The sequence below is a fragment of the Nanorana parkeri genome, unplaced genomic scaffold (genome assembly GCF_000935625.1).
Source record: "Nanorana parkeri isolate BGI_ZX_2015 unplaced genomic scaffold, ASM93562v1 scaffold228, whole genome shotgun sequence".
Taxonomy (NCBI): Eukaryota; Metazoa; Chordata; class Amphibia; order Anura; family Dicroglossidae; genus Nanorana; species Nanorana parkeri.
Window position 1 is genome coordinate 166,578 of NW_017306496.1, and position 21,199 is coordinate 187,776.

The 21,199-nt window shown below is 41.7% G+C and overlaps 1 protein-coding gene and 1 pseudogene across 1 annotated transcript in view; both read right to left on the minus strand.

Moving 5' to 3' along the window:
• Positions 1-21,199, minus strand: part of ITGB7 (integrin subunit beta 7) — a 42,336-nt gene that overhangs the window by 20,019 nt on the left and 1,118 nt on the right. The window contains exons 2-4 of the mRNA XM_018556203.1: positions 13,643-13,721; positions 5,294-5,492; positions 497-667 (exon numbers count right to left, since the gene is read on the minus strand). Of these exons, the coding sequence (XP_018411705.1) occupies positions 497-667; positions 5,294-5,492; positions 13,643-13,721 (449 nt within the window). The remainder of the gene's footprint in view (positions 1-496; positions 668-5,293; positions 5,493-13,642; positions 13,722-21,199) is intronic.
• Positions 19,156-19,543, minus strand: LOC108786825 (annotated as a pseudogene).

Genomic DNA, 21,199 nt, shown 5'->3' on the forward strand with positions numbered 1-21,199 from the left:
CTTCTGCTTGAAAGAATGAAGAATGTCATATGCAAGTTGTTGTAATCAATGCATATCTAATAACCGGTTCTTTGCTGAAAATACTCAATATTATTATTTCTTTATAAAACTTAGTTTAATCTAATCTTAAGATAAATAAAGACGTGTTATATGTCACAACAGTTAAATCTGTGTCCGTATTGCATGTTCAAACCTTAATACCATAAGTAATAACAGATGTTTACTCCAGGAGTATAAAATGAGATTGGAAATTCTAGAGAAATTCTTAAATTACTCTTTAATTAAACCCACTATATTTTTGTAGAGTCTATCTACTGTAGATTTATTTGATAAAATCTTATGATATTTAGTTGACTAAAACAAGAAATAAAACAATTCAGATGACTAAAATACGACTAAAACTAAATATTATTTTAGTCAAAAGACTATGACTAAAACTAAATCGAAATTTGCTGTCAAAATGAACACTGATTTCAAGTTCTGATCTAGGTTATACCTATGCGCACGGACTTGGTAACCTTGTGTAACACCTGCTGAATGTCACTTCCAAGCTTCTTCACATTTTCCAGATCATCTTTCATAGAATAAGACAAGTCCATAAGGTAATAGAGGTCAATGGGGTATCCTTCTGCACGCTTGAACCGCACTTGAAACTTCTCCTTCTTTCCTGTAATTCACACAAAAATAAACTGAAGTGAAAATGCAAAATAATTTCTGTAGATAAGATGGAACTAGTCTGAAAAAGGAAGACACATAAAAGGATTCTCTTTTTGTTTTATACTACAAATGTTTCCACTGGTCTTTCTTTATGAGACATTACTCATGTAATGCATGGTTTTTAAATTGCTTTAAACTGACTTTTTGGATCCCCTGTCAATCTTTAAACAATTGTTTATTCTTTATAAGTGATGCAGCCGATCTCAAGGTTTTTAGCTTAAGTCGCTTATTTACAGCTTTGTGTTCCTTCCACTTTTACCATTTTACACAATTCTAAATGTACAAATATTTGTTAATTATTAACTCAAAGCAGTTTAATCTTTCAATTTAAATAGAACTGTTTTAGTTAGGTTGTGTTTAAGGGCAATAATAATGATTTTAGTGTATTTGTTTATATACAATATGGTTTGATAAATATTTGCATAACTATCATGGGATGTATAAAATCAGCAGCATCATATTTTAATTCTACAGGTCCTGTGCTTTCATAAAATATATGGCGTGTGGATCTTTTACTGCCTTTTAAATCCTTTTGCTAAATAGTTGAAGTAAAAAATAGCTAAAATAGTCTGCCTACCAAAGGTTAAAATGGGAGGCAGGGACAGGTGGCAAAATGGTTTTTAAGGGGTTAAATAGAAACAATATTTAATTGAAAGAGTGACCATACATACAGATAGATGACTTTGGTATGCAAACAACACTAAAATACAGTGAACTCCCAGTTATCTGTTACCCATCTTGGGGATTGGTAGTTGCTGGATAACTAGTTTCTGGTTGCTTGAGAGCTACTATTACCTCTCAAGCAACTCAAGAAATCAGTATTTCCTTTAGCTGAATACATATCTTTTGGTAGTAGTAGATGTGATCACCAAGCACATGGACAAATATGGTCTAAAATGGTCCATAATGCAATACAGCAAAATCATGTAACAATTTCTGTATATTCACTCAGAAAATAGCCTTCACAGCCATAAAAATTATGAAGATGAAGAGGTTCCTGGTTCAAGAGGTCCTGGGAATTGTCTTCATCAATGCCATAAATGTCCAGGGGTGTTGCTAGACCCTGATTCTCAGAGAATGTGCCTAAGTCATTTACTGAGGGCACTGGGTCTCCTTTGCAGTAAATGTTTTCAACAAACTTAAAGGAGAACTATTGGGTAAGTGTTTTCCCCCATAGTTCTCCTAAGGGTCACGGGAGGACACAAACTAGCGTTCTCTCGTGACCCAAAGCTCAGTATACCGCTATACTGAGACCGCCGCAGCTGGGACGGGTCCCGACATTACTGTGGAGATCCACCCAGCTGCGTGATTGACAGCTGGCTCTGCCTATCTAGAGGCAGAGCCAGCTGTACCCTCCCCGTCCGTTCCGCCAGTCAGCGCTGGAGGATCGGAGAGGGGAGGGGATATGATCGAGAAGTGAGCGAGCGACGGTATGTGTTCGCCACTTCCCGATCTATTGAGTTGGCGTGTGACAGTTTAATTGTCACACGTCAGCTCAAACTATGAGGTTGAGTGATTTTTACTCACCTCATAGTTCTCCTTTAAGTCTTTGCTGAATGTTTATTGTGTGATTTATTTTTATCTTGAACATCTATTCTCACACCCACACTAGCGTCTGAATTTTTCAATCCAGTTCTTCAGAATGAAGTCATTTAGCGAATTAGTACATGTGAAATTTTTCATACAATGCATATTTCTTTTTTACCTAATAAATCGTTTTTCCCTATTGATTAACAATAAGATTATATATTCTCTGCAAAGTACGCTCTTTGAGCATCATGTAGTTTATCTTTACTTTTGAATTAATTTAATATAATTTATTTTTTGAGCCATGATTATACATTTGACTTTTAATTTCAATCACACCATAGTGTTCTTGAAATTAAAATTATGACTGCTTATGGCCAATTCATTTTTTCTGTATATTGGTCTTGAAATTAAAATTATGACTGCTTATGGCCAATTCATTTTTTCTGTATATTGGTCTTGAAATTAAAATGATGACTGCTTATGGCCAATTCATTTTTTCTGTATATTGGTCTTAGACTAGGACCAAAGAAGATTTTAATACGGTAATAACAAAATGAGTTCTAAACTATCAGTTTATTTGTTCAAGACTTACAGGGTTATTCACAAAAGGGTGAAGAGTTTGGAGAAGGCAGGAGAAGTGAACAATCTAGGACAAAAGCTGATTTGGAAAAATTATCCTATTCAGCTCACTTTCCAGTTCAGCTATGTTGTCCTGTTGTCAACTTCTCCTGCCTTCTCCTAACTCCTCACCCTTTAGTGAATAACCCTGCAAGTTACATATACAGTAATCATTTTATCAATATAAGTTGCACTTTGTTTGAGTGTCCTTTTAATTACTCTGGTTTGCAGGCCTTGGATTGCTGGATGCACAAGGCTAGAACACTAATAGCTGAGCTCTAAGGGCAAAAAAAAAGGTAGACAAGTGAAACAAGGAGGGAGAAAATAGATGACATAAGAACAGTAAATAGCCTCATTCACTTCTCGTCATGTTATACTACAAACCCCACAACCTTTTGGTATCTGAGTGAGATGCGAGTCTTGAAGAACTGGAGTTGTTCTAGGGGTTAGGGAGTCAATCAGTCAAACACTGTACAAACTACAAATAAGTGAGTTAGGCCAGTATCCTGTAGGATGGAAGTCCTGCCCCAGTGAAATTAGAGCACTTGGAGACTGGGATAATATTCCCTGGGTGCTAGCATCAGGGCAAGGAGATGAAGCCCTGTTACAGATGCCAGAAAAAGGAGCGGTCCTGAATATAGTGTTATCATAAGGTCCAGGTAGCGGGTTTCTCTGTAGACCATGTAAAGGCCTAGGGACCAGACATGTGCAATTTGTTTCGTTCCGAATTGAAATTCGTACACATTTTTGGATGCATCTGAATTTTTTTCTGAATGCTATTCGGAATGAACTTGTGTAGTTAAACGTTAACATTTTTTTTAAAAACCATGGAGTCCCCTTCCAATTTATACCAAATCCCTGTGTCGGCGGGCATCGGGTTTTTTTCTCTTTTAGCAAGTCACAGCCAATAAAATAATTGTTAAAAACCTTTGTTGTGTTTTTTTTGTCAAATAAAGGACTTTTGTACGGTGTAGTGTGTTTATTTACAAATTGTTTATTTGGAGAATGAGTAGAGGCAACAACTACCCCTTACTCATTCATGAGGGGGGTGGCGGCATCTTGGTGCTCCCTTTATGAAAGGGGGCAGACAGATTTAGATAAGCCCCCCTGCCCGCAGACCCCCACAACCACTGGGCCAGGGTTATGGGGAAGAGGCCCTTGTCCTTATCGACATGGGGATCCCCCCTGGCAAAGCACCCTCCCCACATCGAGGGCATGTGGCCTGATATGGTGGGGGGGGTGGGGTGCACACTCATCCTCCGCCTTTCCTGCTCTCCCAGGCTGCTGCTCAGATCAAGCATCAGAGTGCCTTCGCAAATGACTGCATGTTCTTCATTTAGTTCTTGTGTTCATGGTTGCATTGTTCTATGCATAGGCACTGATTGCTTATTAAATCTGCTATCAAACTCTCTAAAGGTGTGTTGGTGTGCTGTGGATCCAAATTTGGGCAGTACATTTGGTGTGGGGAATAGAAATACCTGGGTTACTTTGGCGGCTCCTTTGGGGGTGAGCGATACAGTTATAACAGTTTTTCATTTGCATATTTATGATTTTCAAATGGATTCATCCATTTTTAAATGGATAAACATCCAGATGTTTCATGGTATCTTTGATACTATTAAAGAAGTATTGGGAGAGTGAAATATACTCTTCCCAATACTTAGAGCTGGCATGGGGCATTGCAGCTGTTACATGCCAACCTTATATACTGAGAGCTGAGCATTTAACCACTGATTGCTTAGCTCATGGTCTCTTCCCTGCAAAACACAGTGACTGCCAATCACCACTCACCGCAGGGATTCCCTTCTCCCTTTTTTTCCCCTCCAGCACTCACTGGAGGGACAGACAGGGGAGGGGGTGGACACAGCTGGCTCTGGCTTTGGAGAGGCAGAGTCAGCTGTCAATCAGAAAGACAGATGTATGCCGAAAATATTGTCAGGATCCTTCTTGGCTGAAGGACGGCTCTGCATTGTCAGCAGACAGCGGGCAGTAGCCCGCTTTATCCTGAATTTGGGTCACAGGAGTACATAAGTAAATATACTCTTGTGCCCAAAAGAGAAGTCAAGCTAAAAAGGTTTGGATATACTTCTCTTTTAACTGCATATGTTATGTTTATTGTTAGCCCTGAGGAATGTGGGAAGATCCACAAAATGTGCTAGGTTACTGTTTGATCATCAATAAAATATTTTACATAGTTAAAGAGAATGACACTTCTTCTAATCTCCTTATTCACCTTGGCTATTCCCCTCTAAATAGAGTGAGGTGCTTGTGATTCATTTGCTGTCTGTGTTCCTGCTGGAAACATTTCCCCTCACCTTCTGTGTTACAGGCAGCTATCCAAAAAGTTTTGCCTAAAGAAAGGTCTTATGTTTACTATACACATGACAACGTTTCAAACTACAAGGCAAGCTCTGTGATATTGTCTTACCAGGACGGAGTGTCAGATGCACTTTCTGGGGTGAGAGTTGTATGATGATCCCTTGATCAGCGTTGTCACTCAGGGGTGTGTCCTTCTTCATAATATGTGTTTTGGGATCTATAATAAGTCCTTCATTACATCCACGTTGGAGCAGCTCCAGACGGGTGGCACATCGTGAACCTTCTGACTCACCTTCTTTTGTGAAGTTCTGTGCAAGAAAGACAAAAGACAATGACACTTACCTTTTATGAAACCATTTCTTCATTATCATTATCATTGATTAGAACTTTTTAAGCACTACTTTAGGAATAATGACCTAGTACAAAATATAGAGTATATGAAGGCAAAACTAAAGGTAAATGAAGTGTAGTCATGAAAATGATACTAAACAAACTGGCAATTTGGCAATTCTGGCATGTACCACAAGTGTTGGTCTAAATATAAGTGATTATAGAATGGGATGGTCTCTTGTAGGCTGCTCTGTAAAAAATTCAGCCTAAACATATTTTACCAATGGCACCAACATACTGGGTTACCGATATTGTAGTGCTCTCCAGCTTTATTAGCCACCCTTCAGGAAAATGTCATGCCCTTTTATTACAGAGTACTGATATGCCTAAAGGTTTTTTAAACTAGGTTTCTTAAACTATGGGTCAGGGACCAGTTTGAGTCACAGACATGTTTCTTTTGGGTTGTCCCATGGCTGTGCAGTAAATATAGCCTAGTCTATCCAATTGCAAAAGTGCTGGTGAGTAATATACACAGTTACACTATGTTTCAAATTCTATACTACTGCAGACATCCCAACTCTCCCGGACGCTCCGGGAGTCTCCCGCTATTAGATAGCGGCTCCCGGCCGCCCGGGAGAGAAGCACTTCCTCCCGGAAAGGTTTATCTGCTCGATCGAGCAGATAAACCTTTCCCTGCGATCGTTTTTTTTTTTTTTCTGACATCGGGAGCCGCGGCCCGACCGTCAGTCAGAAAAGAAAAAGGCATACGAATGCACAGCTAGATTCCTATTGGCACTGCAGATAGCAAAGAAGTGATTGCTTCCTGTGCTATCTGCCATCATTTCAGGGGGGTGCTCTCTCCCAGCCCCCCTCTAACCCTCCCTCCGCGGATGGGGTGGGGGGGAGAGGGCACCTCCCTGAAATGAGAGGTACACCTCCCTGAAATTGCTTCTTTCAGGTTGGGATCCCTGCTACTGTGAGAGTTAGGCCCCGGGGCTGTTCAGCCGTGCGGATTTGGCCGCACGGATCAGCCGACAATAACAATCCCATACATTGCTATGGGGACCGTTCATGCGACCGCACGGGTCTGTGCATTCCGAACTACCCCCGTCCAAATTGCTCCTTGAACCTTTTTTGCCACGCTGATCAGTGTGGTTTCAATACAGCTTTCAATGGAACCACGCTGTTCAGCGCGGTTTTGGGCATTTTCTATTACGTTTCAGTGCTGAAACGCAATTAAAAACTCCCAAAACAGCCCATTTAAATCAGCGCAGAAACTGCGCTGATTCGCAATCACCCTTGTATGAGTGGGGCCTTAGCCGCAATACATCACATAGAGTTTGTTAGTGTGAGATGAAAACATAATAAGTACATGATGAACAAGTCCTGTAGGCTTGTGGCTATAGATAAAACGAACTATCACCTGCAAGCCATCAAAAGAATCCTACAAACTGGGTGACTACAACTCAGCAGGGAAGAAGTGTTTTGTACACACTGAGACTCCAAATTTTCTGCAATCTTTTCTCAGAGGGATTATGTTCCTTCTAATAATATACTAATAACATCCAAAATGTTAGTCATAGAGAGTTGAAACGTATTCTATATGATAGTACACCTCATGAGCTACATGTAGATGCAAAGCCATATTATCTAGCCACAAAGAACACCCAAGGGACCCATCACATGGTTATATTGGGCATGCTTGCGACAGTCATGTTTCTTGAATCGATTGGGTTGATGCACTGGTGTCAGAAGTCCTAAGCCTGACTCAGCCATCAGAACTGGCTGGTCTATATAACCCACGGCCACTTCAGGAGGCAAGAACCTTCCTCACAACAGGTGAAGTTGTGAATTTAAAAGTTTCTTGGCCAAAGGGTTTGAGTTCATCCTACTCAAGTAGACTGAAAAATTAACATTGTAATCAGTATGGAGGTAGTTCTGAACAAGGTGGATTGCTGAACACTTCTGTGTATTCCCACCAACAGAATAACAGGAAAATTGTATTACCATACTTACAGCAATTTTCCTTTCCTGACAGCTCCATGGCAGCACACGAATGGGTGTAGGCTCCGCCTCAGAATCTGATAGGATCTTTAACTCTTAAATTTGAGCCTCCACCCAGCCACTAGCGTTACATAACTAGCAACTCCGACTGGGCAGGAATGTGCTGCCATGGAGCTGTCATGAAAGGAAAATTTTCCTGTTTTCCTAACAGCTCCATGGCAGCACACGAATGGGAAATAACTCGCACCATACAAGGGAGGGAATGCAAGTGATTTTAATTACACACAGAGGAAGAGGCCACGACTGTACGGCAAAACTCAACCATAGTCAAAGCCACAGGTTCAATACAGTAGTGACGCATAAAAGTATGAATAGAAGACCATGTAGCCGCCTTTACAAATCACTTTAGGTGAGACGCCACTCATGGCTGCCCAGGAAGTTGAAATGCTCCTAGTAGAATGTGCAGTCGCATGCCCAGGAACTGTCAACCTGTTAGCACCATACCACGCCCCCTTTGTGATGGACTGCACATGTGCCGCCCGAACCAGATGGAGGCATGGAGCGCAACTTGCATTCCATCCCCCTGCCCTGCAGGAAGAGGAATGAACGTACCGCCGCCCCACACGCAGCACTGTTGCACAGAGGGACACAGTGCGGCCGAACAGGCAGACTCAGCAGAGATAAAACAAGGCCATCCCAAGGGAGCTCCTCTCCAGCCCATGGCCCCAGAGTCCTGGATTTACAGGCAAATACCGCCTCAAGACCAGCAGAGAGGTTTCTCACAGGTGGTGTCAAGCTACCCTAGGGGTCACCACAAACATTACAATGTGACCATACAATTTTTGTGCAATCAATTTTAGATTTACCAAATCTATGTATTAAGAGGACCTACCTAATCCATCTAATCAATCTACATCCAATCAGGCAGGTCCTTGCACTACATAGTTGTTACAAGATCTAAAGGAGATTGTAACATGTGTGGTGAGCTTAAGTCCTATATCTGGTGCGTGAGTGCATGTGGGCAGTGGGAAAAGTGATCACTCAAGGAATCATGTTCACGGGATAGCTTGAGGAATCACAGAAGTATGTGGTAATAATTTGGCTGCTCCATAGCCCGTAGAGTGCGCCAGGTTGTATGTAAGATTTGTATCTGCCTGTATGTGTCCAGCCAGCATATATAGGTGAGTCTCCTTCCAGTGGCGGCCAGCAGTATTGCAGGTTTGCTAACTGCTTCACAGCACTACTTTATCTGCCCAAAGTATGCTGTCTCCTTACTCTTTCTCCACTGCATATACAACCACAGCCATAAAATAGTTAGGGGAGTCTTGTTTAGGAGATCCAATAGCCTGAATATTAGCAGCCCTCGCTGCTTCTGAGACTATTTAATAATGGGCTGTATTCAGGACAGCCATCAGGGGGGTACGGCCGATACTCATGTAAGGGGCCCGGGCAGCCTGGGGGGCCCATCTGGGATCCTTACATGAGTATCGGCCGACGGTGAAGAGCTAGGAGGTGGACGGCCCCTGCAGTGGCGGCGGAGGCCTGGCCCTAGCAGCGCAGGGCCCCAGCATTGCCGCTCCATCAGCTTCGAGACAAGCTGGGGCCCCATCAGCGACGCTGCTCGTGACGTCACTTCCGGCCAGTCCGGCGGCAGAGGAGGCCTGGTGTGCAGGTAAGAGGAGCTAGGAAGGAGGGAGGGGAATGCAGCCCTGACCAGCCTACCTTAGAACCCCTTCAGAGCCCACTATAGACAGTCTCAGATGGGCTGTGCAGCATCTATGGTGGGCTCTCTAGGGTCACTCTCAGGTGAGTCCAGCGCGTCGCCAAGCCCCGCGTCCAGCGCGTCGTCCAGCGCCTCACCCAGCCCCGCGTCCAGTGCGGTGGGGGGGACCGGCCTAAAGTCGTGTAAGGGGCCCCAAAATTTCTGATGGCTGCCCTGGCTGTATTTCAAGTTCAGGCAGATAATTTCTCTGCCCAACTGTGGCCCTGTGCCAATTTGCAATCTAAAATCCCTCTAATTAATGTTAATGTTTTTAGACTGGAGTGACACAGGCTGTATAGGAGGTGCTTGGCAGGTGGTTCTGTCCCCCACCAAGTGCTTGTTACACGATAGGGCCAATTCAAAGTTAAATGGCTAAATACACCATGTGAGCAGTCCAAGGACAATGTGGCTAAGCTGTCCAAATGTTATTTGCAGCATTTGGGCCACATCAGTACATTTATCATTCAAATTCCCAGCCACAAGGAGAGCAGTTAGAGGATGGTGGAGTGCCACCTAAACATGGTGCACTGATGGTCTTTTATATCTAGCACATCAATGCATTTATCTCTTCTGGTTTGCGTCCTGGCACAGGGCAGACAGACAGTAGAAGGAAATGATTATTTCAAGAACTTCCGCTGTGAAAACCTCAAAGATTTTGTAATTAATCATACGAGACACTGGCAGACATATGAAAATGTCCCCACTGCCAGACATCTAAATGCCAAGTAGAAAAACCACCCTGTGGTTTGTTATTTAGACAAACAGGAACCAAACAAAGCTTTCCCTTAAAAGGTAGTTGTACGTGCATTAGTGCAGGAGCAGAAAACATTGGAGAGGTGGAGATCTACCTTAATAACATGGAAAAGATCCAGAGGGTGAAGTGTACTTTTTTTTAATTGATTTTTTACGTAGATAAATTAGGCAAAGCCTCATTAAAAAGTAAGGAAGGTTTGAAGAAAAATATAATAATACAAATGTTACTCTAAAAATTAGGGATGCACAGATACCACTTTTTCGAGTACGAGTACCGATACTTTTTCCCAAGTACTTGCCGATACCAATTACCAATACTTTTTCTTAAAGTGACAGGTCACATTTTTTCTAAAGCAATACAAAATCATGATTTTAGGTCAGTTTCTTAATATTATGAAGAACATGAACATGAAATTAACATGAAATGTGGAAGAGGAAGATGTGGAGATGACACTGGGTGTGAAGGTCCTCAGTCAGAAGCTGGTATGGGAAGAATAAACTGTTCACACCTAAATGTTTTTTAGCTGCAGTACTAACCTGCTGTGTCGTCTTCTCCGTCTGCTTCAGCCACTCCGTGTCACAGCCTAGTCATCTGCTCCATTCTGACCTCTTCTCCCACTGATTGGCCGATTGGATGATGACAGGCTTCCTCATCAGTCACTCCTGACTGGTGAGGAAGCCTGTCAATCATCCAGTCGGCCAATCAGCGGGAGAAGAGGTCAGAATGGAGCAGATGACTGAGGACTTGGAGGAGGAGTTCACGGCCATCTTGTTTCATGGAAGACGCGATGGAGGTCCTGTGTGCGGCAGTTTCGGGTCCCTGAAAATGGCGGACGCGGCACAAGTACTCGTTTTTTTGTATCGGAGTATTTGCACGAGTACTCATGCAAATACTCGGTATCACCGCCGATACCGATGCTTGTATCGGTATCGGTGCATCCCTACTAAAAATATAAACATATTTCACCCTTTTAGCTTTAAAAGTAAGTAATGCAAAGTGCAGGAGTCAGGACTAAGTAACACCTAAGTTCAAAGGTCAGTAGTATGAATCACAGAGTGCAGAGGCCAGTAGTATGTAATGCACAGTGCAGGGTTCAGGAATAAGTAACACAGTGCATAGAGGTCAGGAATAAGAAACACAGAGTGCAGGGGTCAGGAATAAGTAACACAGAGTTCAGAGGTTGGTAGTATGTAATGTAGAGTGCACAGGTCATTAGTATGTAACTCAGTGGTCAGTAGTATATAATGCACAGTGCAGAAGTCAGCAAATAAGTAAACCAGTGTTGAAAGGTCAGTAGTTTGTACCACAGAGTGTAATCTTTCTTAGAAGAACAAACATTTGACTTGTATCATACCTCTGTCACATGCCAATCAGTAGCTCAACTCTCAGGAGACATTTCCCCACATACCATAGTAGACAAATGAGTCATCCCTGAGATTGTCATACTGATTAACAAACTATGTGAGAAACAGGAAATAAAGAACTTGTCTGCTAATTTACAACGTGTTAACTTATATTGGACTCAGCAATTAATAACAAGACTGAGAAATCAGCAACTTTTATCATAGACATTGCCATTGAATGATGACCTTGTCATCTGCAGAGAAGACACAAGAGCCTAGAAGACAATGGTGCATAATTTCCGAATACAAAGTAAAGTTAAACAGGGGAGTTGCTAAGGTCTAAACTAATACATAGTGCTGTACTGTATAATATGGACACTCACATCCCTTTTTCATTTTGCAGGAGCTTAAAGGGTATCTAGGGTTAAAAAATGAAAATGTGTTTTTCTATATTGAATTTCCATAAGTTCTATCCCACTCCTAATACCCATATCAATCCTGAAGTTTGTAAACTTACTTTTTGAAGATGTCCAGCATTGCTTGCTGGAAGAAATGCATGATGGGATATGTAGTCTTGAGAAATTGCGATTGCATCACATCAAGCAGCAGGGAAAGAGATACTGAGCACACTGGGAATCCAGGATGTTGATGAAAGTGATGGGCAGACAGAAGGCAGCACTCACTACATAAATTGATTTTTTCAAGTAAGCTTTGATTGCATTATCAAAAACAACGCTAGTTTGTATTCCTATTACAGTGCTGATGTTATAACAGGAGAGTATATGCTGGGACTTTACATCTCCTTTAACCCCTTCATGACTGAGTTAGTATATAAAATATATTTATATATAATTTTTATTTTCTTAATTTTGTTTACACTTCATTTTAATTTTTTTACACTTTTTTGTCAATTATATCAAGCAGTTACTATGACTGCTTGATAATTTAATTAACTTTTTAAATTTTTGGCTATTATTAGGCTGCTCCAAACAGGAACAGCTTATAATAACCTTAGAGACTGATCCTGACAGCATGTCAGAATCAAATCTCACTAAAGGTTTCTGATCCTGCCCAGCCGATCAGAAGTGATACATTTCAGGCACAGAGATACATTGTAACAACTTTTCTCCTTTCAGACCATCTTCTAACAGGTTACACAACAGGGAAAAGCTCCCTGCCACTGACCTCACCACACATCCCTGCAGTGGAGGAGGAGAAAGCAATGCTCACTCAGTAAATGTAGCAAATTACTTTACATAAAAGTTTACATAAAAGTGAGTTTTAAAAGTTCTTTATAACATGTTTAAATAGTATGTGGAAGGGAATTTCATGGAGGGTGAGAAGTTTGTCGAAAACATTTGTAAATATATATGTGCAGGGCTCAGACTGTAGAGAGCCATGAAGATAAATTAAAGTGACACTAAACTCAGAAGTTAAATCTTAATGTATCTTATTTGTGTATCACTCGACTGTAGATCCTCAAATCATCTCTGAATTGGAGCTGACACTGTCCTTCCTTCTAGAGGGTGACTACTTTTGTTCCTCATGGTCCCTGTGTGTGTTGTAAAGTAGTCACCGCTCCAAGCTCACTCCCGTGATGGACTACAATCTCAATACAAATGAGTAAACTGGAGCGAGCTTGGAGCGGTGACTACTTTACAACACACACGGGGACCATGAGTGTGTTCCCCTTCCTCCAGAAGGAAGGACAGTGCAGCACCAATTCAGAGATGAGGACCTACAGATGAGTGATACACAAATAAGCTAGATTGTTGTTAATAGTTAAGGTACTTGAATGCATTTTTAAGATTTAACTCCTGAGTTTAGTGTCCTCAGTTTTGAGTTCATGGCTTTTGTCTTACCATAAGCTTTAGTGTTGAAAGAGGGCTGTCTTGTGTAAATGTATTGCATGAATGTGGAAGCTGTTGTTGTAACATTCCAACAATTCCACAGTGCTGTATTTTTATTGTATTGCATTGTGTTGTATTATGTATTCTTCAAAACAAACAAAAAAATAAAAAATAAATTTGTTTAAGAATAAAAGAATGCAAGACAGCAGGGTGTGTAAGATTGGGTGGCAACAAATAGATTTAAATATCCACATATAAGTGATATTAGAATATAAACAATAATATATGTTACCTTACTGGAATGATCTTTAGACAATATAGTACTTGTTGATGGCAGCCTATACACATGACAGATTCATAAAACGTGTATGTCATCATTGACTGATTGATACTGTACATGTGTGAAGATACTCACCTTAGCAGAGCACCACAGACAGCTGGGATGAGATTTGATACATTCTGAGCAGGATAATGTGTGTTCACAGACATCTGTAATATGATAAAAGACAAATACATGTCAGTCATTTAACACATGTGGCATCTTATTTCAACATCAGCTTCCTGTACTTTTCTTATCATGATGCATTTCTTGTCATGCAAACAAATACACACATGTGGTAACACATAATGTACAAATGTTAGGTATCCTGTGAGTACCTAGCAAAAGCTGATTGACATCTCCCAGCAGCATAATAAAAGGATACCCATACAGTTTTAAATAATAAATAAATAATAAATAAATAATAAATCACAATATTCATCTAAAAATGCATTATAATAAATATGCAAAACCACAAGTAGAGTGCCAACCAGATATTAAAAAACAAGACTTTTCTTTTTTATGCTTGGATAGTATGTGGCCGCTTGCCAAATGTCACATTCACCAAAGCAACTATGTACATTTACTAACTATTTCTACTTAATTTGCTGGTCTTAAAGTAGAATCCAAACAAAATGTTTGTAGTTTTGCAGAGAGTGGGTAAATGCTTAAACACCCGGCAGGTTGTTTTTGTCGTTTTTGTCTCCATTGGGGAGATTTTCCCTGACAAGCATTTACATGTCAACCATCTGTGTGTTGTAGTGCACTGTGTTGAAATGGTGCATGGTCCACTGGTAGCTAATTCAAAAGGAATGGGCTACTTAACGCAATGAATGCCACACATTAGACACATGTGCGTTTCCCCAATGCACTAGTGTGAATGGTACTTCCAAGAGGCCCCCTTGCTTTTGTACTGCAGTATTGCTCTTTGGTCACCCTTAATTCCATGGTATTGTACTTCAACTCCTAAAGTGACAACAGTAACTGATGTGTGAATCTATACAGGAGCAGTGTTATCACCAGAAGATGTGCGCTCCTGTTTATATACAAGCTGAAGATACTACCAGACTGACTGACCTTTTCAAAGTCCCTGTGTAATGACCACCTAAACAGTAACATTTGCAAAAAACGAAAGCCAGCTAAGAGCTTTGCAGCATCGTGCATACTTTGATCATAAGAGGATTTAAAGAGGGTTTATTTATGCTTTAACTGGTACATAATCAGCATAAAGGTTGCTAACCTGATGAAGCTGCATAATCTGCGGAAAAGTGAAAAAGGTTGAACTGATGACTCCAAGATCTGTGACGTAAACATAACTGGTATTCTCCAATATTTACTAGCTTATATGAAAAAAAAACATTTCTCCCATTGTGAGTAAACCCTCATTTAGAATGGCATTTAGAACTTGCTCGCAGCAGAGGTGTTGAGCCATGTTGATCAGCATTGATCAACACAGGCTCAATGCAAGAAAAGATAGAAAACAATTGTTCTCTATGTGCCCTGTTCATTAAAAGAAAAAGTATGCACTGCGATGTATTGTAACAATGCATGGCACCACTCCTACACAGTGCATACCAGTGTGTGCATTATACAGACCATATCGTACACCTTTTGGTGTAAATGGGCCCTCATTGTAGTTTTCTAAAGCACTGTATATCATAAACAATTGGGTTTTATTCGCTAAAATACTTGCTTATACCTTTTTATCATCCTATGTTTTTATTTGAGTCCTGCTTATCCTTAAAGTCTTTTTGCAGCCACTTGTAATGCAATGGCTGCATAGCATTTCTCAGGGGGGATTTCCTGATGGTGACAACAGAAGCACAATCGTGAGACAGGGACAGAGGTTTGTCATCCTATAACAGAAAGTGCTTGAAAAAGGACCTGTTTGGCAGGATCACCATGGATTATTTAATTGAACGCTGCATATTAAAATATTGAAAATGACTTTTTAAGTTACATTTACAAATTAAAATTTATGTGAGTTATGTGAGGTTTTGACTTTAGGGGTCAATTTTTTTAAATGTTTTCCCAAAACTGTCAACCAGGATTCACATCTTTTTCTCAACTGAATCCAATCACAAAAAAAGTTGTGTGAAAAACATAAAAAGACAGTGTCTAAATTGCAGCAAAGGGCTAAAGGAGACCGTTGAAAATTCATATATACAGGCAGTCCCCGAGTTACGTACACCTGACTTACTTATGACTCCTACTTACAAACGGAGGCTATTTCTGTACAGCAGGGGGAGTTGTATTGCTACCGTGCTCGTGCCGACGAGGCGTGCCCGCCTTTTTGGGTCTGGCTCGTAGTACTGTACATACATTACAGGAAGGTGGCTCTTGTTAGACGTGCAGAAGAGGAATGCCCACCTCTTCTTCCGGGTCACTGTGAGGCAGAGGCGTAACTGGGAAACCTCAGGGCCCCGGTGCAAGAAGCCATGAAGGCCCCCCCTGGCGCGATGCGGAACATTGGCCTGCTGGGAGCTGTAGTCCCAGAAGGCAATGTCGGGGGCCTCGGCGGTTACTGGGCTGGGCCCTCTTCTTCCTTTCCGAGCCCCTGGGGGTATAACAATGAAGGCATGCTGGGACTTATAGCTCAACTACAACCAGCATGCCTTCATTGTCCCTATACACCCCTCCACATCAACCAGGAAACTACAAGTCCCATCATGCCCAGATTTTCCTTGTACACCCCCACATATAAATCACCCAGGGAACTACAAGTTCCGGCATGCAGGCCCCCTGCAGTAGTTCACTGGGTGATATGTGAGAGGTGTACAGGGACAGTGAGTGCATGCTGGGACTTGTAGTTCCCTGTATGGTAGAAGGCTGTTTTAATCAATTCCTCATTAAAATACTAGTAATACAATGGCATTATAGTGCAGTAATTTTCAAGTTCAACTATATTCTATTCTATGTTTCTATAATGGCATTGTATTACTAGTACTTTCATACTCTCAAACTACCATGGGGGAAAGCGGCCGGGAACATCCAGGAGGGGCTCATTGTAATATCAGGACGGCTGCTCCTGGGTCCTCGTGGCTGTGTTCACTGCGGGCCCGCCCGCTTTACTGCTGGCGACCGACTCAACCCCCTCCCACTCATCCGTCTGCCTTTGCGCTCGGAGGAGCCGCTCCATCGGGCCCCCGCCAGTTTCTCCACTGCCGCGGGGCCCGTTCTTCCTTCCTGGGCCCCCCCCCCAACAAGTGGCGGAACGCCAGGGCCCGGTCGCGCTGGCGACCGCTGCGACCATGGTAGTTCTGCCACTGCTGTGAGGTTTTTACTGCTGCCTGTATCCTCATTAGAAAGATTTAATCTCACTTCCTGTCCTTGAGACAACAGGAAGTAAAAGGAAATCTACAGCTAAGATAGGAAAATTCACTCCTGTAAGAGTGATCATGGGAAAAAAGTCTCCACTGAAGCTTTATCACTCCATGAATCCTTGTTTCCACGACAACCCAAAATTTTCTAAATCCAATTGTCACAGGTACAGAAAGTGAGGTGAAATCTTCTGAACAGGGGCACATATAGCAAAACAAACTTTACAGGGGGCAAACCCTTCCCTATGCTATCCAAAACATAAACAAAACATTTTGGCTGAAGTTACACTTAAAAAATGTACCTACAGTTCCTATGTTGTTCGTAACCCGGGGACTGCCTGTAGTGACATTTCTATTCACGTGTCACATCCTGACCCTGTGGCTTATCCCCTCCAGTAATTCATGTCTGAACAAATCTTTTTGCAATACTCATTTTCTTTTTAAATAACAAAATACTGTGTGACCCATATGGAAACACTGCACATACCAAAACTGAGACCCCACTTTGACATACATATCTTTCAGCACCTGTGTCTTCCTCATTCTCACACACTGTCTGCACCCACTCTGTCTCTCACATACAGAGATCAATCTCTCATGCGGTTTTACATACAGCAAATAATGAAGATTATTTCCCCTTTTCGAAAAAGGAAACAAGTATTTTTCGCAAGCTGCTAAGCAACCAACGCTTTTGAAAACTGTTTCAAAAATAAATGTCGTTTCCCACAGACTCAGAAACAAGTAGTAACTAGCCGCAGGTTTTTGCAGTGCCAAGGAAAACAGCCGCATGTTATAACAGGGCTATGCAAACAGGACTCAGTTAAAAGATACCTTTGAATGAAATATGGATTATTGCTGACTTCCTTGTAAAAATACTATATGGCTGCATAGTTACGGATTCATTGCCTTCTGAGCCACTGACCTAGAACAAGCATGCAGATTACAAAGTCAAAGTGAAGCTAGGACTCCTGATCTACCTACTTGTTCCAGTTCTGTGCAATGGAATATACTAAGCCATTGAGTTGGCCAAGTAAAATATTTAGGAGAGTAGTTAGGTGGGATAGGTGCTTTGGGCTTAACTGTTTCCCCCGAGGTGCAATGCTGCAGTTCCACTGGGTTGGCAATGTTGGAAAGTGCTGCAGAGATCCTGTGATCACCAAATCATTCCTTTGTACTTTTAGTAGTAAACAATGCAGTCACATAGCTGCCACTTACTACTGGCGCTAGAGGGAGGCTGGCATAGGTCTTCTGCCATGGACTTTGGGCACCATCTCGCAGAAGCCTCTAATTAGACACGGAGTTCTCATGAGATCTGGTGGCCATCGTGGAGGACACAGAATAGTGTGAACTGTGTCACACTAGGGGAGACCTTGGAGGGAAGTGTGTCTAAGTAGGGACAGGAACCCACTTGTCAGGGACAGATAAGGCACCGTCTCACCCTCCTAGTCTGGGGTGGACTGGAGTGGAAGGAAGGGGATAGAGGAAGATTACATCCATCTGTGGAGGAGATGTCCAGTTGTTTACAGGGTTACTACTGACCACTTACAGAAAGTATGCTTTGTCTAATCCTCTTGTAACAGCTGCATTCTGTTCTGCATTAGTGTCTTCCATTAACTGTGTCTTGCTGTTTGAGATGTACTATTGTAGAATTAGATTGCTATTGTTCTAGCTGTTTGCCATTGATAAAAGCCAACCTAAAGGAACCTTCATGTGACTTATCTCAGTACATCTCCTTTAAAGTGTATGTCTAGCTTTTTCTTTTTGCTGTCTGTGTCCTGTTGGGGAGATTTTACTCATGTCCCATTCTAGCGACAATGTTGTCACTCTGCCAGGAAGTGAGAAGAAGGAAGTGATGCTTTTTAAATTCAGACTAGATCAAGTTCAAATCTCTGCAGTATACAAAAAGAGCATATGCCCAATATATTTTATTGAGTGCCCCAGGTCTCCTTAGCAGTACGGGCTGCTGTCATCACAAGTATAATCCTACAGGCAATCACACTTCAATATTTGCTGACCTTTGGTTAGATATCTTGTACATTAATTTGTATTAATTAGTAATTGCATTATCCCTCACAATTATCTAGAATTGTATTTTGTACATTATTTTAAAAAGAGAGATGATCATCATGTTTTTTTTTTTTTTTAAATATACAAAAAAAGGTTTATTCGCTTGCCTTGTCACGATATTTACACAGAAAAAAACCCCAACAAATACCACACCGGGGACACGCGGCTAAAACATGCAGCGCTCTGAACCCTTTAGGATAACGTCGTTATGGCAGAGGGTCGCTCAGGAACCGTAGTTGGCCTCACCGAACGCCTTTCTGGCACGTTTCAGTTCCTCATTCATGGTGAGCAGATCCTTCACTCTGGCGAACTTCCGTGGGTCCTTCCGGATCAGGAACACGATATCCTCCACCTGGACCCGCCCCTGGCGTCCGATGGACATTGCCTTGTGCATCATTTCGGTGGCGAATTCCATCACCAGGTCCTCCAGAATGTCCACCGATTCTGTATACGGGGTCTGATCGTCTCCGAATCCATACATCATACAGCGCAACTCCTTAGAGAAGAGCCTCTCCTGCTGCCGAGTCCTCCCTCCGCTCCTCCTGCCGTTTCGTCGTTTTCCTCCTCGAACGTCTGGTCTTCATCCTCATCAGCCATCTTTACTCTCCACCCTCTTGGGATACACCACTTCCGGGTAGACCAACATGGCCATGATCATCATGTTTGATGATGTACTGTGTTTCTACAATTACCTTTTTTTCATTTCTCTCCTTCATTAATTAATCAACAATGAGATGATACACAATAAACTTTTAAAACATAATATAGTTTATCTACTTTAAAATGATTGTACTATTCAAATGTGTGTTTAAAAACAATGATTTATCTGACTTGTACCATATTGAAATGAATGTATTATTTGATTCTTTTAAGCAATAGTTAAACATCTGACTAAGACCACAGGTTATTCTGGTGATAGTCATTTGCCCCTACTTGCTTTTTTGGGGGGACAGATTTCACAGTACAGGTCATCTTTAATTAGAAAATATAACATTAAACTGTGTTTTATGCACTGACTTTGCAAGGTACTCTCGGATATCCTTGGTACAAGAACTTTTCATTAAACCCTCATTCACACCTCTGTGATGTGATAAGAGACAAGAGGTGCAGCAGGGTGCACTTGTGATGCACTGCGGTAGGCAGCCCATTCATTTCAGAGGACATGCAGTGCAATTTGTTGTGTGCAATATCCTGTTTTTGTTCATTAAAAAGGGTACATTGTTGGTCAGTGGCTTGGGCAGGCACTCTGGTCTATACGGGCCACTGTGGAAAAAGCTGCAGCCACAGGCACCAGTAAATATAAAATCTTGCTAGTGATTACGCTAGTGTTGACTGCCTAAAACTAACATCACAATCTTAGGATTCCACCGGCAGATACTGATTTTATTTTAAATAGTTGTGATAGCGGAAACCCTAAACTACATTGCCTATTCAGAGTATTCAGAGATGTTTTTAGCCCTGGCTAGGGCTGAATTATCAATTGTGAATGACTTTCCCTCTTTTCGAACTTCTCATCAAGTATTCATAATTATTCATCCCAGTATTTTGAGAAAATTAGAACATCTTCTGTGATTTCCCTTTAATATAAAAATGGAAATAAGGGCTTCTACTGTCTAGTCAGGTCCAGGAACCTAAATACATGGTTTATAGGGTGTGTGGAGTGTAAAAAATGTAGCAAATGCACATTTCATTCTTTGTAACGTTTACTTTATCTCCTTTCTATACGTGACAGCTCCATCATAAACATACAGGTGTTTGTGGTTGCCCTCAATATGAATTAAAAAGAAATAACGTTTTTACATTTAGAGTGACTTTGGCATAACTTCCTTTAAACCTAGACCACAGTGCAGACAGTTTCAATTGTTCAATGTCTGCCCATCATATAATATATCCCATTACTCATAATAATGAGACGCCGGAGCTGAAGCAGAAAGATCGGAGTGGGGGGAATCCAGCCCCTCCCCTGTCACTGCAGAGAGCCGTGACAGGATCGAGAGGTGAGCGAACGCCGGTATGTGTATGCTCACCTCCCGATCTACTGAGCCGACCTGTGATAGTCTCATTGTCACAGGTCGGCTAGAACTATGAGGTGAGTGAAAAGCACTGACCTCATAGTTCTCCTTTAAAATCCTTTTGACAGAAGCTAGCCGAAGGATCGGCCGAAGCTACGGCCAGATCCTTCGGCAGCTTCGTGAATAGACCCCTATGTAACTATGTAACTATGTAACTTTAATATCACTTTAAAAACCATATTCACCAACTTTAA